Source organism: Lynx rufus, unplaced genomic scaffold (genome assembly GCF_022079265.1).
Source record: "Lynx rufus isolate CCGP_SWC_20201006 ecotype Redwood Valley unplaced genomic scaffold, mLynRuf1.p SCAF_8, whole genome shotgun sequence".
Lineage (NCBI taxonomy): Eukaryota > Metazoa > Chordata > Mammalia > Carnivora > Felidae > Lynx > Lynx rufus.
In genome coordinates this window covers 104517539-104539217 of record NW_025814896.1, presented here as the reverse complement: position 1 = coordinate 104539217, position 21679 = coordinate 104517539, and the positions used below count along the sequence as shown (strand labels likewise).

The 21679-nt window shown below is 39.9% G+C and overlaps 2 protein-coding genes across 2 annotated transcripts in view; both read left to right on the top strand.

Moving 5' to 3' along the window:
- LOC124503727 (acyl-coenzyme A oxidase-like protein) overlaps positions 1-16149 on the top strand; it is a 194342-nt gene extending 178193 nt beyond the window's left edge. The window contains exon 11 of the mRNA XM_047068960.1: positions 16054-16149. Coding sequence (XP_046924916.1) covers positions 16054-16063 — 10 coding nt within the window. The 3' untranslated portion in view covers positions 16064-16149. The remainder of the gene's footprint in view (positions 1-16053) is intronic.
- The window catches only part of LOC124503955 (acyl-coenzyme A oxidase-like protein), a 44339-nt gene continuing 38722 nt past the window's right edge, over positions 16063-21679 (top strand). The window contains exon 1 of the mRNA XM_047069207.1: positions 16063-16143. Within this exon, the coding sequence (XP_046925163.1) occupies positions 16063-16143 (81 nt within the window). The remainder of the gene's footprint in view (positions 16144-21679) is intronic.

Genomic DNA, 21679 nt, shown 5'->3' with positions numbered 1-21679 from the left:
GAGACCATTTTACTCCCCATCCAATATCTTAAGAAGAAACAGAGCCAAGAAAAGTCCTGGCTGGTGCCTGGGCCACGTGGCACTAGCAGTGCTTGTGGAGGATTCTAGGCATGGAGGTCATGGGTCCAGCTGGCTAGGTTTGCATGTGTGGGCAGGGTAGGGGTGAGTTGGGCTTCACCCCAGTGCCAAGTGACTGGGTAACAGAGTGAAAGGGGTTCATGCATGGCCCTCACTCAGAAATGGTGCAAGGGTCTGGCAGACCTCCTGAGGAGGGACTGGCTAGGATCCAAATGCTGATCGCAGTAGAAGGGCCCTCTCTGTGCTACTATGACAGCTTCTTCAGTCAGACTCTTTGCTCAGCCCCAACCCAATTTTCTAGAACACCGGTAGGTCTCTGATCGACTTAGTCCCTTTACATTTCATTAATCGGAGAATCCTTTCTATGGACAGAGGTAGGGTCTTGAAGAAGAATCTCAACATTTTGGGCCTCTGGATTAAAATCCTAGGTTTCTCCTCATTTCTGCTCTCACTTTCTGGTCATTATGCCGACAACAACCTGTTTGATTGTAGGGATTTAGAAAGACAGTACAATAAAAATGTTTTATGATGATAAATTGTTTCTCAACTTTGAAAGACCCTTGCTCCAAGATTAGAGGAATGAGTTCTTTTTTGTTGTTGTTGTTTTTCAGAAAAGTTTTCTGTTTTTGACTCCCTAACATCCTCTGGGTCCCTGCTAGGTAAGGTGCCAGAGCCTGTATACATGTCGCCACCTTTAATCCTCTAACAGTCCTATGAGCAAGAATTATTATCCTTATGGTTCTTCCGTGGATTGAAGAACTAAGACCAGAGGTGAGATGCTATTGCTCCAGATCTAGTAGAAGATGGAGGCGGGTTCTGATTCAGGTCTCCCAAATCCAAGGCTCTCACTTCTAATTCAGGACCTTGGGAGGATGATAACTTTGTTTCTGGTGCCTGGGTGCCATTTTAATCAATGTTCTATGCTTAACCTTCATTTAACATAATGCACTATTTTAAAAACCTCTGTGTTTTGCTGTCAACCTGTGGTCATTGGAAAAAATAATCTCCCAGTGAGAAAATCCACATGTCATATCTGTGAGTGTCTTATGTTAGTAGGTCTTATCTTGTCAGGTAAATTAGAGTGGGAGAGTAGCAGGCAGTAAAACTGACCCTCATCATAGATAAAGAAAAGAGAGATTACTAAAATGACCCAAAGACAATCCATTTTATTGGCAACATTCCTTTGAAGAGCTCAGCCCAAACTTCTTAAGGGCATAAAGAAGGCGATTATAAATTTTGTATGAAATGGATAGCATTCAGACATATGAGAGGATAATGGATAAAGCTGGCGTCCATCCTAGGCCAATTTGCCAAATTTTGAATCTACTGTATTCTTATTTTAGCCTCCCTTGAGATGGTTCATAACTCGCCACAAGGATTCACTCATCACATCAAGAAAATAAAGGGCTGGGGAATGAAGTTTCACAAGTTGACTTCTGAATTTGTAATCATCTTAGTTAAAATTCTTTTGGATGCAAGTTAGGGAGACTCATTACAGACTTGCTCAATCAGGAAAGGAGAATACAGATAGAGAGAAAGAGAGAGAGAGAGTGAGAACGAGAGTGTGAGACAGAGATGTGTTCTGGAATCCAGGTCTCCCAAGGACCAGGGACTGGGAAGGGGGTCTGGAGTGGAGGCAGCTCTGCTCTTGGTCTCTCATTCTCTCATGCCCATATTCTCAGCCTTTGCTGAGTGTCTGCTCATTCTCCTTGTTCCTCTGCATTTGTGACTGATCTTTGGCCATGAAGTTTATAGCATCTCCATTCCAGCTGTACTCCAAGATGGTGTCTCAAAGATCTAGCACTGAATTCCTGGCTCAATTTGAGTTGCAGTACTTCCCAACCCAGTTGCTTTTGGTTAGAGAATGGGGCCACATATTATGAACATGGCTACTGATGCTTTGATTGTATGGGTGGTGAGACAACTCTCAGAGAATAGCTGAGCACAAATCTATTAAAGTATATATGATAGCTTTTAAGAGACTTTCTCACTAATCCTTTCAGGCTGGTGTATAGATATGGAAGGCTCAACTTTGTATGTTGATCTTCTATCCAGCAACCTTGTTGTACTGTCACAATAATTGTAATAGTAATAATCTGTTTGTAGTTTTTTTTTGCATTTCCTATGTACATAATCATATCATCAGTGGAAAACAATAGCTTGTTTCTTCCTTTACAATTATTTACATTTATTTTTTTGTCATTAAAGTGGCAAGGACCTCCTGTGCAATGGTTAAAACAAGTGATTGATAACAGGCACATGAATTTTATTCTTGACTTTAAAAGGCATGTGTTTAAAAGGCATCCCATTAAGGATGTTATTTGGTGTGGGTATGTTACAAATATTCTTTTTCCCCCAGTTTCATTGAGAAATAATTGACATATATCACTGTATAAGTTTAAGGCATACAGCATGATAGTTCGATTTGTGTACATTAGGAAATGATTACCATAGTAGGTTCAGCTAACATTCGTCTTCTCATATAGGTGAAATAAAAAGTAAAGAAAGAAGAAAATAATACAGGGAAAGAAATTTCTCCTTGTGATGAGAACTCTTAGGATTTTACACTCTTAATTACGTTCTTTCCTATATATCAAATAACAGCGTTAGCTATAGTCATCATGTTTAATATCACATCCCTAGTACTAATTTATTTTATAACTGGAAGTTTGAACCTTTGACAACCTTTCTCCAGGAATTCCTCCTTCCTCCCTGCCTCTGCTAACCACAAGTTTTGCCTTTTTTGTGAGGTTTTTTTTTTTTTTTTAAATATTCCACATATCAATGAGATCACACAGTATTAGTCTTTGTCTGACTTATTTCACTTAGCATAACGCCTTCAGGGTCCATTCATGTTGCTGCAAATGGTAGGGTTTCCTTGTTTTTTTATGGCTGAATAATATTCCTGTGTGTGTGTGTGTGTGTGTGTGTGTGTGTCTGTAGTGTGTGTGTACCACAGCTTCTTTATCCTTTCATCCATCCACTGATGCTTATCTTGTTTTCTTACTTTGACTATAATGTAAATGTAAAGCAGCAGTAAATAATGCTGCTACACACCTGAGGATGCAGATATCTTGAGTTAGTGTTTTCATTACCTTTGAATATATTCCCAGAAGTGGAATTGGTAGTTTTATTTTTAATTTTTTGAGGATCTTCCATACTGTTTTCCACAGATAATCCGACCATCAGGGCACAGGGCCCCCTTTTCTCTCCATTCACACCAGCATTTGTTGTTTCTTTTTGATGACGGCCATTTTAACTGGCATGAGGTGATGTTTCATTGTAATTTCAACTCACATTTCTCTAATGACTAGTGATGTTGAGCATCTTTTCATGTACTTGTTGGTCTTTTTATATCTTCATTGGTGAAATGTCTATTCGAGTCTTTTGCCCATTTTTAATTGGGTTATTTATTGTTTTGGGTTGGGGTTTTTTGCTGTTGAGTTATATATGAGTTCTTTATGTTTTATATGTCAGATATTAGCCCCTTATCAGATACACGGTTTGCAAATATTTTTTCCCATTCCATAAGTTGTCTTTTCATTTGTTAATGTTTTTTTCATGGTACAGAATCTTTTTAGTTTGATGTAGTCTCACTTATTTATTTTTTATTTTGTTGCTTGTGCTTTGGTATCATATCCAAAAATACATTACCAAAACCCATGTCGAGGAGCTTTGTTCCTATATTTTCTTCTAGAAGTATCATGGTCTCTGGTCTTACATTTAAGTCTTTAATCTATTTTCAGTTAATTTCTTACAGAATGGTGGGTCAGTTTCATTCTTTACATGTGAATATCCAATTATCCCAGCACCATTTATTGGAAAGACTGTCTTTTCTCCATTAAGTATTCTTTGCTCCCTTGTCAGATATTAGTTGACTATATATGTTTGGGTTAATTTCTGGGTTCTCAGTTTTGTTCCATTGATCTATTTTATGTTTTTATGTTAGAACCATACTATTTTGATGAATGTAATGTTATAGTATAGCTTGAAATCAAGAAGTGTGATACCTCATGCTTTGTCCTTCTTCCTTGGGGTTTCTTTGGTTATTTGGGGTCTTTTGTTGTTCTATATAAAAAGAGTGTTTTTTTCTACTTTTGTAAAAAATACCATTGGAAGCTCAGTAGGGATTGCACTGAATCTATAGATGGCTTTTGGTAGTATTGACATTTTAACAATATTAATTCTTCCAATCCATGAACATGGGATGTTATCTTATTTATATATGTCTTCTTTGATTTCTTGCATTAATGTCTTATAATTTTCAGCATAGAGACCTTTTACCCCCTTAGTTAAATTTATTCCTAAGTATTTTATTGTTTTTGATGCTGTTGTAAATGTGACTGATTTTTTATTGCTTTTTTAGAAATTTGGTTATTAGTATTTTACTTCTTTCTTTTCAATTTTGATACTTTTTATTTCTTTTTCTTGCCTGATTGCTCTATCTAGGACTTCCAGTACTATGTTGAGTAGGAGTGATGAGAGTAGGCACCTTTGTCTTGTTCCTGGTATTAGAAAAAATGCTTTCATCCTTTCATCATATGTTGAGTATGATGTTAACTGTGGGCTTGTCATATATGGCCTTTGTTATGTTAAGATATGTTCCTTCTATGCCTAATTTGTGAAGAGTTTTATCATGGGGGCACCTGGGTGGCTCAATCAGTTAAGCGCCCAACTCTTGGTTTTGGCTCAGGTCGTGATCTTACAGTCATGGGATCAAGCCCTGCATTGAGCCCCATGTTGAGCTCCACATCAAGCTCTGTGCTGAGTGTGGAGCCTGCTTGGGATTCTCTCTCACCCTCTGTCTCTGCCCCTACCCTGCTTGTACTCTCTCTATCTCAAAATAAATAAACATCTAAAAAAAGAGTTTGTCATGAATGAATGTTGACTTTTGTCAAGCGATTTTTCTGCATCTATGAGATAATCATATGATTCTTTTCTTTATTCTATTAATGTGATGTATTACTCTGATTGATTTGCATATGTTGAACCATCCTTGCATCCCAGGGATAAATCCCACTTGATCATGGTGAGTGATTCTTCTCATGTGCTGCTGAATTCAGTTTGCTTCTATTTTATTGAGAATTTTTATACCATATTCATCAAGATATTAGTCTACAGTCTTCTTTGCTAGTAGTGTGCTTTTTCTAGTTTTGGTATCAGGATAATACAGGCCTCATAAAATGAGTTTGGGAGGGTTCCCTCCTCTTTGATATGTTTGGAAGAATTTAAAAAGGATTGGTGTTAATTCTTCTCCAAATGTTTCATAAAATTGATCAGTGAAACCATCTGTTCCAAGGTTATTCTTTATTGGGAGATTTTTGATTACTGATTTAGTCTCCTTACTAGTAACTGATCTATTCAGATTTTCTATTTCTTCCTGATTCAGTCTTGGTAACTTGTATGTTTCTAAGAATTTTTCCATTTCTTCTATATGTCCAGCTTGTTGGCATATAGTTGTTTATAGTTGCAAATATTCTTTGTTATGTCAAGGAAGGTCTGTTTTATCTTTAGTTGTGAGGAGGCTTTTGTGTGCTTCTGTTTATTTTTCTACTGGTTTTAAAATTATGAATAGATTTGACTCTTAGGGAATTATGTGCATTTATTTTATTGAGATAATTGTACCTTTTCCTCCTTTTAGTCTGTTAATGTAGTGAACTTAGATTTTCTTAAAAAAATTTTTTTAATGTTTATTTATTTTTGACAGAGAGAGAGAGAGACAGAGCATGAGCGGGGGAGGGGCAGATAGAGGGAGACACAGAATCCGAAGCAGGCTCCAAGCTCTGAGCTGTCAGCACAGAGCCCAACGCAGGGCTTGAACTCACAGACTGCGAGATCATGACCTGAGCCAAAGTTGGACGCTCAACCAACTGAGCCACCCAGGCACCCCTATATTAGTAGATTTTCTAATGTTTAGCAAATCTTGAGTTTGGGGATATAAACACAGTCATGGGGTGTGTATGAGTGTGTGTGAGTGTACGTGTGTGTGTGTGTGTTTGTGTGTGTGTGTGTGTTTGTGTGTAATACATTGTAGATTCTGTCTGCTAAGACTTATTGAGGATTTTTCCATCTGCAATAATAATTATTCCTTTCTAGCACTGCCTTTGTCCAATTTGGATATCAAAGTTATACCATTTTCATTAAATGACTTGGGGAAGGAGTGTTTCTTTTTTTCTATTTGCTCAAAGAGTTTACATAAAATTAAATCATCTGCTCCTTGAATATTTGGTACAAATACCTGTAAAGCTGTATAGGGTTAATAGTTTATTTCTGGGAACATTTAAAGATGATTGATTCTCTTTCTTTAGTGGTATAGCTACTCAGGTTTTCTATTCCTCTTGAGTCTGTTTGCATCATTTATATCTTTCCAGTAATTTTTCCAATTATTCTTAGTTTTAAAATTTATTGGCATAAATTCATAATGTCCTTTTATCTTTTCAGTCCTCGCTGTATCTATAGTTATGCTCCCTTTGCCATTCCTAATATTGTTTATTTTTCCCATCCCCTTATCTTGTGCTCTATTTTTGTATTTTTTTCAAACAATAAACTTTTGGTTCACTTGATCCTGTCCAGATTGTATCTGGTTTTTCTATTTAATTGGTTTTTATCTTTATTATTTATTTTCTCCTACTTTTCGTGTGTTTATTTTCCTGCTGTTATTCTAGTACCTTAGCTTGGATATTACTCATTAATTTTTGTTGTTTCTCCTTTTCTATTATAAACATTTAAAGTTGTACCATTTCTTTTTAAATACTGCTTTGGCTGGATCAACCATAATTTGATAAATAAAAAGTTCTGTTTATCAATTCTAAGTAAATTTTAATTTCCATCGTGACTTATTTGACCCAGGAATGTTTTCAGATTTCCTAATATCTAGTGTTTTTTAAAAAAAATAATAACTAACCTTTATATAATCCTCACAACAACCCCACAAAGTAGGACTCTTACAATCCCAGTGTTGCGTATGTGAAGAATGAGGCACTGAGAGTTTAAGCAATTTGCCCAGAATTACACAGCTCCTGAATTGGCAGATCTAAACCCATCCAGTTGGGCTATAGGGTACAACCCCTGTGCAATACTGCCTTCTTTTTAGTAACTGTTCTCATTATCTTGTTGTTATAGTAATAATTATTATTATATGGATTTTTCCACTTAATTCCATTGTAGTCAGAGGAAATGGCCAATGAGATACAGATTTTTTGAAATTTGTTATGGTCTACTTTGTGGCCTAGAAACATGGACAGTTTCCATGTGTGCTTCAAAAGAATGTGCATTCAGTAATTGGAGGCAGAGTTTTAAATGTGACCAATAGATTAAGGTTATTAATGGCATTATTCAAATATTCCCTATTCTTACTGAGGTTTTGGTGTGTCTGACCTATCAAATACTGAGTGGGCTAAAATCTCCCACTTTCATGGTAGATTTGTCAGTGTCTCCTTATAATTCTGCCAGTTTTGGTCTCATGAGTTTCAAGTTGTGTTATTTGATGTTTACAATTTTGGAATTGTTCTAGCTTCCGCCTGAATTGAATGTTTGGTCCTGCTGCAGTGACCCTCTTTAGCTCTAGCAAGGCCTTAAAATGTATTTTGCCCAATAGTAATACAAGGACAGAGTCTTCTATTTGGTTGGTGTTTATCTGTTATATCCTTTCACTTTAAACTTTTCTGTTATTGTGTCGTATTGTTTCTTATAAATAACATTTATCTGGTTTTTAAATTTAATTTACTCTGACAACCTCATTTTTATCTTTTTAGTCTCAGTATTTATTGTCATCACTGATATATTTGAATTCATTTCTTCCATCTTACTCTTTGCTATTTTTGTGTCTTATCTCTGCTTGTTTGGACTTCTTACTTTCTTTCAGATTTATTATTTCTGCCCCTTTTCCACTCTTCCCTCGTCTGGTTTTCATTCTAATTATGTTCATTTTGTGGTCAACCTAGCAATCAAAAATTTTTTAATGTTTATTTCTTTATTTTGAGAGAGAGAGAGCAGGGGAGGTGCAGAGAGAGAGGGAGAGAGAGAATCCCAAGCAGGCTCCCTGCTGTCAGTGCAGTCTGACGTGGGACTCGATCTCATGAACCGCGAGATCATGACACGAGTCAAAATCAAGAGTTTGACGCTCAACTGGCTGAGCCACCCAGATGCCCCCAATCTGGCAATTTTATTATGCACATTTAGCATGTGAAGTTGAAAGTTAATTATCATCTTTCTTCCAACAACGCAGGGCTTAGATTGCTTTCCCTAAATACCAGTTCCCCACCTCTGTGCTATTGTGTCCATTACTTCAGCGCTATGTTTTTTAATCCCACCAACTAGCCTTTGTATTTATTATTCTATGGAACCACGGTTTCTTTAGAACTTTTGCCTTCTACCAGTGTCTTTGCTTACAATTCCTTGTGGCATCTCTTGAGCCATTGCCCTTACCCCTGCGTTCAGAATACCATTTAGTGTGGGTCTGTGGTAGTGAACTTCAGTTTTATTTGTCTGAATGTCTTCCTTTTATGCTCAACCTTAAAAGATTAAGTACTATTAGGTATAGATTTCACGGTCGGCAGCTATTTTCTCTCAGTATTTTCAAGTTTTTACAATTATTCTGGATTCCCTTGTCACTGAAGAATCAGATACCTGTCTAATTTTTTTTTTAATTTTTTTTTAACGTTTATTTATTTTTTTTTTAATTTTTTTTTTCAACATTTATTTATTTTTGGGACAGAGAGAGACAGAGCATGAACGGGGGAGGGGCAGAGAGAGAGGGAGACACAGAATCGGAAACAGGCTCCAGGCTCTGAGCCATCAGCCCAGAGCCCGACGCGGGGCTCGAACTCCCGGACCGCGAGATCGTGACCTGGCTGAAGTCGGACGCTTAACCGACTGCGCCACCCAGGCGCCCCAACGTTTATTTATTTTTGAGACAGAGAGAGACAGAGCATGAACGGGGGAGGGGCAGAGAGAGAGGGAGACACAGAATCCGAAGCAGGCTCCAGGCTCCGAGCCATCAGCCCAGAGCCCGACGCGGGGCTCGAACTCCCGGACCGCGAGATCGTGACCTGGCTGAAGTCGGACGCTTAACCGACTGCGCCACCCAGGCGCCCCAGATATCTAATTTTTCATGGCAATCTATTGCGGGGGGTGGGGATCTCTGCTTCTTTCAAGATATTTTATTTTTTGGTGATCTGTGATTTGACTTAATGTGCCTAAGTATTGTTTTTTTTTTTCAATATATGAAATTTGTTGTCAGATTGGTTTCCATACAACTATTTGGGGTTATTTGAGTTTGCTAAATATGTGGATTTGTGCCACTTGATCATTTTGGAAATTTTAGGTCATTGTTATCGCCATGTTCTTGATTTTATCCACTTCTAGGTATATTAGGCTAATATCCATGTGGGCTACTTCTGCAGGTTTGATTCTGTTATGGTCTAGCTCTTCTGATTATTCTTTATTTCCCCTTGTGATTTGTGATTTTGTTTTTAATTGATCCCGTGATATTTGGAACTTCATCTGGATGGTTTTTTCAGGACAGTGAGGATCTATATTTACCTCTGCCAGCTGCCTGATGATCTCAACAACCCACTTTAAACTGGCTCCTTTGTTTGGGACTTTGAGGGGCCTCATAGGAAGTATGGATTCTGGCCACAGAGCCATGGTTGAAAACTCTAAGGAAAGATGTTTTCTGCACCTGCCCCCCCCCGCCCCCCCACAGCCAGAGCTAAGACTAGCCAAGTTCCTCATTATGTTCTTGGGTGAGGGGTGGTGTTTTCTTATTTCACCCATGGTAGGTGTTGTTTTCCAGGAGACTGTGTATATGTAGGGGTCTTTACATAACCTCTTATCTGGCCTCAACACATCGTACCCTCTTGGAGCCCATGGTCTCTCATTGTGTCCAGCCTGTGAAGATTTCTCTTTATTAGCTTAACCGTGCATTCAAAATGATTTTTTAAAAATATTTTATGAGTAGGGCACCTGGGTGGCTCAGTTGCATGTCTGACTCCTGATTTTGACTCAGGTCATGATCCCAGGGTCGTGGGATTGAGCCCTGTGCCAGGCTCTGATTTTGTGATTTCTACTGGAGAATTAAAAAAAAAGAATATCTAGCCGCCATATTGCCAGAGACAAATCTAACTTCCCCTCCTCCATGCTCCCTAAACAGTTTTAGTCCAGCTGCCATTGATTCCCCATGGCTTAGTCCAAAGGACACTTCTCGGTCCTCACCCGCCAAAGCATGCCTGTTCCTCCTGGACACATTCTCAGCCTTCAGGACACAGTACTCTTTGGCTTTCTTCTGGCTTCTTTGTCTTCTTAGTCTCCTCTGCCAGTGTTCTTCTGTGTGACCTCTGAATGTTGGCATTTTTCAGAACGTGAGCCTGAGTCCTCTCTTCTGTGTGTATTCACACTCTTGATGAGCCCGTCTTCTCCTGAGGTTTTAAATACGACCTGTATGGTGAGGCCTTTCTAATTTACATCTCCATCCCAGACCCCTTTTCACATGTCCGGAGTCTCGTATCTAACTTTCATCGCTCACAGACTCTCATACCTCACACCGACGGACGTGAAAATTTGATCTTTCCCTCAAATATCCTTCTGCCCCAGGATTCTCCAACTCAGTAGACACCACACCATACACCTACTGTTCATGTGGCCCAGGCTTCCTTGTTCTCATGCCCACTCTCAATCCTCTCTGAGCCCTTCTCCCTCCTCCTCCATGCCGCCATGTCTCCCATCCATGCCACCAACTAGCCCAACTTCTCTCTCTCTCTAGGCTGTGTTCACTCAGCAGCTATAGCCAACTTTTAAAGTCACAAGTTATCTCACTCCAAAGCTCAAAATTATTTTATGACTTAGCACCTACACTAACCTAAAATGAACTCCTGACGGCTCCCGAGTCACTTGACCCCTATCTACCTCTTCTACCTTAACTTTGGGCCACTCTCCCCCAACTGACCACCTCCAGCTCAGCCTTCTTCCTAGTCCCTGAACATTCTGTGCTTCTTCATGGCCTCAGGGTGTTTGCACACGCTGTTCTTTCACCGGGAGCAAGCTTTCTCCATTCCTGGCGTGGCTGACTCCTCTTCTTTAAGTTTCCAAGTTAAATAAGCCCTCTGAAAATATTCTTCAACATCTATCTAGGTTAGAAGAGGTCTTTCTTGTTATTTTTTTCCTATGGAACCCAGATCTCCTCCTTTCTGGCACTTACCAGAGATTGTTTAATTGCCTATTTTATTTGTCTACCTGACCAATACCTATCTCTCTCCTGCAACACATGTCTGTGGTTGCAGCGTGTAGCATAGGGCCTGTGAAGTGAGACCCTCACTATACCTTTGGTGACAGGACCTATGAATGAACTCCCTCCTCTCCGTTTCCCCAGTTTATAAGCCCTGACACTGTAGGGTCATCTCAAAGCCAGCAGGGCGGGACAACTCGTCGTCACCTCCATAGGAACATCCGTCATCTGCTGGGCGTTGAACTCTGGCTGTCAGAAGATCCCACTCAGACCACGGCTGTCACAGGAAAGGCTGTATTGAATCTCACACACATCAGCTGACCTTGCACACGGGCTGTGCCCCATTCAAGGTGTGGAGATACATAGGCATAAATTAACACAACTCTAAGAAACAGTCCATCCTGTATTTCCAATTGACCTTCCTCTTACAAATAAGATTGATTTCTGTCTGTTTCTTCTCCTTCAAATTAACAAGATTTACCCTCAATTTGTTTAAAAGGAGGGAAGAAAGCCTGTTTCTAATTTGTTCTTATCCATTTATTAAATATAATCATACAGTAAAAAAAATTCAGAGATGTTAAAAACAGCAGGAAAATATTAAACTTGCAGTGTACAAAGCCTGAATCATAAAATATGTTTCATGGGGCTCTTACTGAAATGGGACACAACCTTAATGACATTCACAATTACTTGCTAAGAGGCTCGATGTAACCCAGAAGGCAGAGATAGAGTAACACATCTACCCAGCGTGCTCTCTCTTCATGGAGACCAGATTCCGGGCTGCATTGCCCCCTGAGGATTCTGTTGGCTTTGGGAGCGTGGAGTTTAGAGTTCCCTCTGTCTATTCTATATTTCTTTTTTTAATTAAGAGTGAAATAAGCTAATGGAAAATATTATTCAGTTTTTTGGAGATGAAACCTGTTTCTTCCCTCACTTCCCTCCTTTCTCTCATCTGCCTCCCCCCACCAGAAATGTATAAGCAAATGCCCCTACTTAGGAGTCCGGTGTGGAAAAGGAAGAAAACTCATGGGACTACCATTTCATTTCCCAACATGCTTTCGAGTACCTTGAGATGATGGCTTCGAGAAGGATTTCCTTGGACTCCAAAGGATATGTTGACGTTGGAGAAGCAGTTCACATTGATTTCTTGCTGTGTGTGTGTGCACACGCCCCCTGCACTGCCTCAGTCTGCTTGGTCTGCCGTGACCACGTATGTCAGACTGAATGCCTTAAAAAACAGAAATTTGTTCTGGAGGCTGAAAGTCCAACATCAGGCTCTTTCTTGGCAGGGGTGGTTTCTTCTGAGGCTTCTCCATGTGGTTTGTAGATGACATGTCTTCACATGGTCTTCCCTCTATGTGTCTGTGCCTCAGCGTCCTCTGCTTAGAAAGACATCTGGAGGGGTGCCTGGGTGGCTCAGCGGGTTAAGCATCCAACTTTGGCTCAGGTCATGATCATGCGGTTCATGGGGTCGAGCCCTACGTCGGGCTCTGTGCTGACAGCTCAGAGCCTGGAATCTGCTTCAGATTCTGTCTCTCTCTCTCTCTCTCTCTCTCTGCCCCTCCCCTGCTTGTGCTCTGTGTCTTTCTCTCTCTCTCTCTCTCTCTCTCTCTCTCTCTCTCTCTCTCTCTCTCTCTCTCTCAAAAATAAATAGACATAAAAAAAATCCTGATGAAGGTACAAAGTGCCGGGTTATGACCCGGCATGGAAAGTATCTTAGGCTGCAGAGCCCAGGACTGCCCCTCAGCTTGCCACCGATGGGTGCTATATAGGTGACTATGAGGTTAACATATTTCCTCCTTCCCCAAACCCAGCACTCTTACTTTCCTGTCTTGCTCACCTGGTTCTGGCTTTCCTCACACCCAACTCACTCCTCAGCCTTCTCTAACTGTAACATGCTCAGTCACGTTCCCCCTCCCTCCAAAACACTCCATGGCTCCCTTTGCCCAGATCTGATCTGCTGGTTTCCCAGTCCCGCCCCACTTTCCTCCTCCTAACACTTGTCTCTGCCCTCGCAATCTCAGCTCCTATTCCAAGCCTTTTTCTTGGGGGCTTTCTTTCCCAGACACCCTTTTATCTCCACATCCTGAGATTACAGATGACTTTATCTTTTTTTCTGTTGGGTTTTCCTGTGTTCTGGTTTTTTAAAATAATGCTTATGTATTGTTTTTAGTAATTTATTAAAAACCTCAAGTTCATTTTTAATTAGAAAATCACACACACACACACACACACACACACACACACACACACACACAGTGGTTATAATAATTTGTCTCCAAAGAATTCAGGGTCCCAAGTTTAGAATTTAGTCCCTCCAGAAGACGGCTGCAAGTCTGCACTGAGTAACTTCTCTGCATTGCGTGTCTCTCCTTAAACTTGAGAGCATGTTCACACGGAACGCAGCTGCCTAGAATTTGTTGAACCTTGTTAGTTTCTCAACGGGTCACCTCGGATATTTCAAAGAGTTAGATTTTTATGAGGGTAGGTCTCTCTGGCCTAGTCTAAGGAAATTAGATCAGAACTATGCCCTTGGTAGTTTCAGGAGATTGGGAGCGATGTGCTGACCACAACCGTGTTTTGCACGCAGTTGGCTTTGGGTTTTCTCTGTGCTGTTTCTTCTTCAGCTGCCTGCAAGCTCTGTGAGGGCTGTGAGCCTTGTACCTCAGCTCTGTCCAGGCTTTGGAGAGTCTGGAATCATTGAGAAGCAGCGATGCGGTTTTACTCGGGTTTCAAACATGAGGAGGATTTCAATGTTGAGTTTCGCCATCCGGAAGAGAAATAAATGATACTGCATTGGAAGAACTTATATATAAGATAGAGCATCTTCATGTTCTCAGGACTCTATTGCCCCTTCTCTGAGAGGCTGTCAGTATTCATTTGCTGATTCTGCTGCGTCTTGAGTAGATTATCACTCAGGTCATTTTACAGCCTTGTGGCCTGGCTTCCTGGAGCAGAGTGCGAACAGATTCAGAAGTGTCAGAGAACGGCAAAGAATTTGACACTCGCACCCCTGCTGGGATAGACCGGAGCACAATTCTCAAAGAAAAAGTATGTTGTTTCTTCAGAATCATTCTTTTGAGCACTTAGCAGCTATGCTTCTTAAGTATAAAGGCTTCTTCCCAATACCGAGGTGATAGATGTAGTGTTCATCTTTTCTACACCAGAACTTAGGAGATTATTCAAGAACATTCCAACATGGCTCTCAAGCTTCACTTTCTTCGTCTGTGAGATGGGGTGATGTCTCACGTGGCTGTTGTGAGAAAAAAAAGAGGATTATGTGAAACAGCAAGTGAAATTCGGGTAGAGCACCCAGTCCAGAACCTAGTTGTAGCGGGCACTCGATGAATGGTGGTGTCACAACGATGAACGTGAGTCAGCTGTGGCCTTGTGGCAGGGAAACATTCCGGAGCCTGGTCACATTCAGTGGGCACCTCAGTTTACGTGGTCTGCCTGTGGGGCGGGTTTATCCCTGTGGTTATGGGGCAGGGGCCGGGGAGGTTGGCAATGTTATTGATTTACTTCTCCGTAAATACAGCCTGTTTACGTTTATGTAAGTGTTAAGCAGTCCTCCAGATGCTTACACTGTGCACTTCGGCCTGCGTAGACCGCTGTGATGCTGGCCTGGGTGGGGGTGTGGGAAAGTAGGGGCATCCGAAGACGGCTCCCGGGTCAGGAAGCACTGAGTGATGCTCCAGACTTCTGCAGGCAGCAAGCCCCCGGAAGTGCTGGCTTCTGTGACTCAAGTGGCCATTTTCAGAAAGAAAGCAAGGTACCCTGAGATGGGAGTGTATGGCTGCCCACGGGAGTGCCCTTCTGCGCTGCTCCGTGCGGCTTGCAAATTTCAGCAGAGGCTGAATCTTGTCATGCCCTCGCCAGAGCTGAAGTGCTAAATGCAAATAGTCCTGGGAGAAGTAGCCTGGCAGTCACCTCTGATATAACTTACTTAGGCAGGATTGATTTGTGGAAGCCGATTTTGAGAGTGGGAAAGATTCTAGAGATTTAATGGGGAGAGCAAGGAACTGGAAGAAATACCGTGCAGGGGCCTTCAGAAGGGGAAGGGCCCGAGGCCAAACACAGGCAAACTTTGCTGCTCTATGTTTTGCCTGGGGCCGATCGACTTTCTCCTGAGCAGCTGTTTCTCCCAGTTTGTGTGCAGAACTACTGTCAACACTTTGAAAATGAGCAGCAGGCTACTGCCATTTAAATAAGGATTTCAGGAAATAAAAAAAGAAAAAACACTAGCTGGAAACTGGGGTGTGAATTTATGACTCAGAGTAGTTAATGATATTAACACGCAGAGTGGCAATTTAGGATTTTTGTGTGGTGTCCCGAGAATCAGGTACATTTGCTAATTTCGAAAAGGTTGGGGTGGAGGAGGCATCATTCTCCTGCATATATTTAGGGCATAATCACTAATTTCTTGACATTTATTAGAATTCATAAGATTTGGAAGAGAGGTAGAAAAAAATCAGCACAATTTGTTGAAATATTTTGGGGAAAAAAATGTGACATGACTATGTCCAAATGTTTTTACTAATAATGAAGGCAAATCTGAAATAATATTTATAGATTAAAAGCAAGTGTGATGGCTTAAAACTCTTAGAATGGTTACTCTGGGCAGGAGAACTATAGTTACTGTATTCTTTTCCATTTTCTGTATTTTTGTATGATTTCAAAGAAAAGGTTAGTCTTTTATGATGATGGGATTGCACATTTAAAATATATTTCTTTTCTTTTTTCTGCAATAGGGTTACATGATGGAAAACCGAATCTCAGGCCTAAAATGTGACACAGATGTGTTTGTAACTTTTGAAGGTGACAATGTTGTTATGCTGCAGGTAAGATTCAGGAAATGTTTATTCTTCTTTTAAAAAAAAGTTTATTTATTTACTTTGAGAGAGAGAGAGTGAGCGCACATGAGTGTGTTAGTGCTAGTGGGGGAGGGGCAGATTTGGAGGGAGAGAGAGAATCCCAAGCAGGCTCCACACTGTCAGCACAGAGCCCGACGTGGGGCTTGATCTCATGAACCTTGAGATCATAACCTGTGCTAAAATCAAGAGTCAGTGCTCCTCCCAGCAGGTGCCCTCCTCAATGCCCATCACCCACTTACCCATCCCTCCTACCCCCCATCAACCCTCAGTTTATTCTCAGTTTTTAAGAGTCTGTTATGGTTTGCTTCCCTCCTTCTCTTTGTTTTTTCCTCTTCCCCTCCCCTATGGTCTTCTGTTAAGTTTCTCAGGATCCACATAAGAGTGAAAACATATGGTATCTGTCTTTCTCTGTATGACTTATTGCATTGGGTGTTGTATGGAAACCAATTTGACAATAAATTTCATATTAAAAAATAATAAAATAAAAAATAAAAACAAAATAAGCAAATAGACATACAAGAAAGGACTTGTTGGCTGGAAGACTCCTCTGATTATTACTCAAAATGCTAATAAAGTCCCTGTGCACAAACAGCTAAAAAAAAGAAAAGAAAAGAAAAAGAGTCGGATGCTTAACTGACTGAGCCACCTAGGTGCCTCCTGGAAATGTTTATTCTTCTTAAACAGTGTAACTTTCAAGATTAAGAGTTACCCAGAAATCTGAAGTGTTTCGTACGTTTTATTTTCATCTAATGTCTTCATTTAATTGGTAGGTGTTTTCCTGTTAAGCGCTTGATCTTTGCAGTAGTTGAACACGGGATGAAATTATTTCTCTCCTAGCTGATCTTTGACATTGAACTATATCTTTTTTGCTTTAAGAAAACAGCTTCTTAGACACAATTAGTCAGTTCTTGTACTGGGAAGGCTATTCCAAAAGAGTGTATGAAGACCCAGAAGATGAACAGACACAAAGACATGAAAAGGCAATTTACAAAAGGAGGGCAATTGATCAACCTCACTGGCGATCAGAGAAATGCACATTAGGGCATACTATAATACTGTTTTCTCTATCAGACTGATTCATGTTTAAGAGTATATTGAAGTCCCAGTGTTGTTGAGAACAAAAGAGGCACTCTTCCATGTTCCTATTAGGCTGTGTGTGATTCTACTTCTGGGACTATCTAAGGTAATAATCCTAAAATACAGAAAAACGTTAAGGCACAAACGTTTTCATTAGTACATTATTTATTACAGCAATAATGTTGGAATCTAAATTTTCAACAATAGGAAAATGATTATGTAAATCATCTTCTGGCCACTCAGTTGGGAATTATATAGCTTTTAAAATTGTACTTACAAAGAGTTTATTACAGAAATTAAAAACTTATGATATGGTAAGTAAAAATGATATAAAATTATATATACAATGTGATCGTAATTTGGTGTTTTTAAAAAAGAAAAATAGGGACTTCTGGTTCTGCTAAGATGGAATGGCCCTATCCCTCCCAGGTTCTCCCTCTTAATAATTAAAACATAATTATACATATTACATAATATAAATATACATATACACACATACATATACATACATATACATAATACATAATTAATACATAAATACAGAATTAATACATAATACAGCAAACAAATGTAAGAAAATTCTGAAAGGGAGAAGAAAGAAAGCAGGCTGCCTAGAGATCTTGGAACTGGGGGAAGGCAACGGCTGTAAGTTTTCTGGGTTTCGTTATTGTCTCCCCTAAATCCTGGATAGGGCATATATGTATGCCCTGAATCTCTAATAGGCACAAACTCCAGGAAGAGCCTGTTCTCCCCAGCCAAAGGATAGGGAAGATGGTGGCCTAACGGTCATAACAATCAAACAAACCAAAACCAAAACCAAAACAAACAAACAAACAAAAAACCCCCAACCCCCTCCAAAAAAATAAAAAACACCTTTCTAGAAAGACCCTCCCTACATCAGTCAAACAAAAGAGAAAAACTGAACACACACACACACACACACACACGCACACACACACACACCTATTTCAGCAGGGCCTGGCAGGAACTGATCTTTCACCTGACCTCTGATCCAAGGAAGTAGGCAGAAGCAGGTAGCAGGTAGCACTGCCATTACCCAACCTGGTGCTATTGGTGGGGCTGGGCAGAGATCTAATATTCTATCCCCTGCCTAGTGGAAGCAACTGGAAGTCAGATTTTTACACCAGGGTAATGTCAGCAGGGCCCATTGGTGAGCTAAGCCTCCACCTCTACTCAGCAGCAGCAAGACCCTTTGAGGTGATGTAAAATGGAGCAAATCACCAGTGTGATTTAACCTTGTACCCCAGTGTTAGCAGGATCCAGTGGAGAGTTGAGCCCCTCCTTCCACAACTAGAATGGAGGTCATCAACTAGACTAACCCAGGAGGTGTGATAAAAAAAAAAACCCAAGAAGATTCAAATAACCAATATTAGGAATGAACATGGATATGTCACTAGGTATCTTGCAGGAATTAAAAGAATAATGAAGGAATACTAGAAAACAACTTTACATTAATACATTTGATGACTTAGTCAAATTGACCAATTCCTCAAAAACCACAAACACCAACTTGAAATGGACAACCTGAATAGTCCTATAATCTCACAAATTGAATTTTTATTAATAATAAAATACTTCCTCAAAAAGTCTCCAGGCTTAGGTTTCATTGAAGAATTCTGTCAAACATTTAAAGAAGAATTTTGCACAATCTCTTCCAGAAAATAGGAAAGAAGGGAACACTTCCCAACTCATTTTATATAGCTTGTATTACTCTGAAACCAAAAGCAGACATTACAAAAAAGGGAAAAATACACATCAATAAGTCTCATAAATTTACACATAAGAATCTTCAACAAAATATTAACAGATTGCATCTAACAGTGTATAAAATGAATTATACACCATCACGAAATGGAATTTATTCTTTATATGCAAGACTGCTTTAGCATTCAAAAATCAATTGTTGTAGTCCATCGTATCATTAGACTATAGGAGAAAAAAATCACATGGACATATTGGTTTCCAGAGTTAAAGTTTTTGACGAAATCACAGTGTAAAATCTTATCAAACCAGGATTAGGAAGGAACTTCTTTCACTTGATAAGAAGTGTATACAAAAAATATAAGCAACATCATGCTTACTGGTGAATCACTGGATGCTTTTCCCCTAAGGTCAGGAACAAGTCATGGATGTCCACTGACACCACTGTTATTCAACATAGGGCTGGAAGTTATACCAACGCAATAAGGCAAGAAAAAGAAATAAAAGACCTAGATATTATAAAGGAAGAAATAAAAACTGTCCCTGTTTCCACATTATATGATTATCTACATAGGAAATTCAGAGCAGCTATCCCCAAACTCCTATAACTGAGTTCAGCAAGACTGCAACATATAAGATCAATACACAAAAATCAATCTCATTTCTGTATACTAATAACAAGCATGAAAACTGAAATTAAACACACAATATCATTTACAGTTATCCCAAAGAAAATGAAATACTTAGGTTTAAATTCAATTGACATGCATAGGATCTATATGCTGAAAATCACAAAATGCTTGAAAGAAATCAAAGAAATCCTAAATAAATGGAGAGACATACTATATTCATCAGTTGGAGGACTCTGTGTAGGAAGATGTCAGTTCTGCCCAAATTGATCTATAGATTTAATAAAATCCCCATCAAAATCACAACAAAGGTTTTTTGTAGACATAGACAAGTTTATTGACAACATCAAAACAGTGGAATAGGAGTTTTCTGCCATCTTACCCCCAGAGAACACCAATTTTGATAATCATCCAAGGGTAACAGTGCCTTTGTATAAGTCCATGAGTCCACCAAGTTCCAGCACATTGTTGGAGCAAAAAATAATCTGAGATTGGATGCATTGAAGAGAGTAAGAGGAACAGTTTCACTTTACCCATGTTACCTCTCCCTTGAGGCAACACAGCTCAGTGACAAAAGAGATCTTTCGGCCTGTGATTTTCCTCACAGGGGAAAGTGAGAGTGTGTAAGTGAACACCAGCTTCCCCAGATGTGTGGGACACTGCCCAAGAGACCCATTTCTTTCTCCTCTTACCCAGATTTCTGAGGTGTGTTGCATGACATGGACTGCAAGGAGTAGCTGGGAGAATAGCAGCCAGGGCTGACATCAGTCGGATATGGATCCTACTAACTGCTTTGCAGACTCCTTCAGGAAACCCACTTATGAACCACTGGGGACACTTCACTTACAGATCTTCCAGCTTGGTCCACGGACACCCACAACACTCTACATGCCTAGTCACACTCATTTGCTACTCCATGGCCAGTTATCAGTGTACATTCCCAAGGGCAGCAAGAGCCAGCCTCTGCAGACAGCTAGTGAGCGCCTGAAGAAAGCCAGTCTGACCCTGTGGGGTTAGAAGAAAGCATACAAACTTGAGCCCTCAGTACCACCCAAGGGGGGAGCAAACGAGAAGCTATAAGCACGAATCCTGGTTTTGCAGGATCAAAAAAAGTAATACAGTCTTAAGAACTATTCCCTAAGAGGGAATAAGAGGTGTGGAACATGTGATTCTATAGAAGGTCTGAGAAAGCTTCAATTCATAAGAGGACCGGTGGAAGGTATTTCTCTCCCAAAGCCAGTCAGTAAAGACTAGAGGAGGTGATAACTTCTTCAAATGTGAAGACAGCAGTGGAAGACTTCAAGGAACACGAGAAATGAAGGAAACATGACACCACCAAAGGGACATACAGATTTTCTGGTGACTGACCCCAAAGAAATGGAGATCTGCAATTTTCCTGATAAGCAATGCAAAATAGCTGTTTTAAGGAAGTTCAATGAGCTACAAGAAAACACAGAAAGATAATTCAATGAAATAAGTAAAGCAATACATGAAAAAAATTAGAAATTTAACAAAAATATATGAATCATTAAAAAGAACCAAATAGGAATTACAAAGTTGGGAAATACAATGAATAAAGTGAAAGATGCAGTAGAGAACATCAACAGCAGACCTGATTGAGCAGAAAAAGATTTTGTGAAGGAGACTACAGATCATTTGAAATTATCCAGTCAGAGGAGAACAAAGGAAAAAAGAAGGAAAAAAGTGAAGAAAGCCTACATGAACTATGGGCCACCATCAAGAGGAACAGTCTATGCATATTGGAATCTCAAAAGGAGAAGAGAGGGAGATAAGGGTAGAAAGTTTATTAAAGAAATCATGGTTGAGAATGTCCCAAATCTGGGGAGAGATTTGGATATCCAAGTTCAAGAAGCTCATAAGCCCTCCAAGACGTTCAACTCAAAGAGATCTTCTTCAATGTATATTATAATCAAATGGTCTAAATTAAAAGACAAATAATTTTAAAAGCAACAAGAGAAAAAAAATCCTCAAATACAAGGGGACCCCCATAAGGCTGTCAGTGGATTTCTCAGCAGAAACTTTGCAGGCCAGGAGAGAGTGAGATGATATATTGA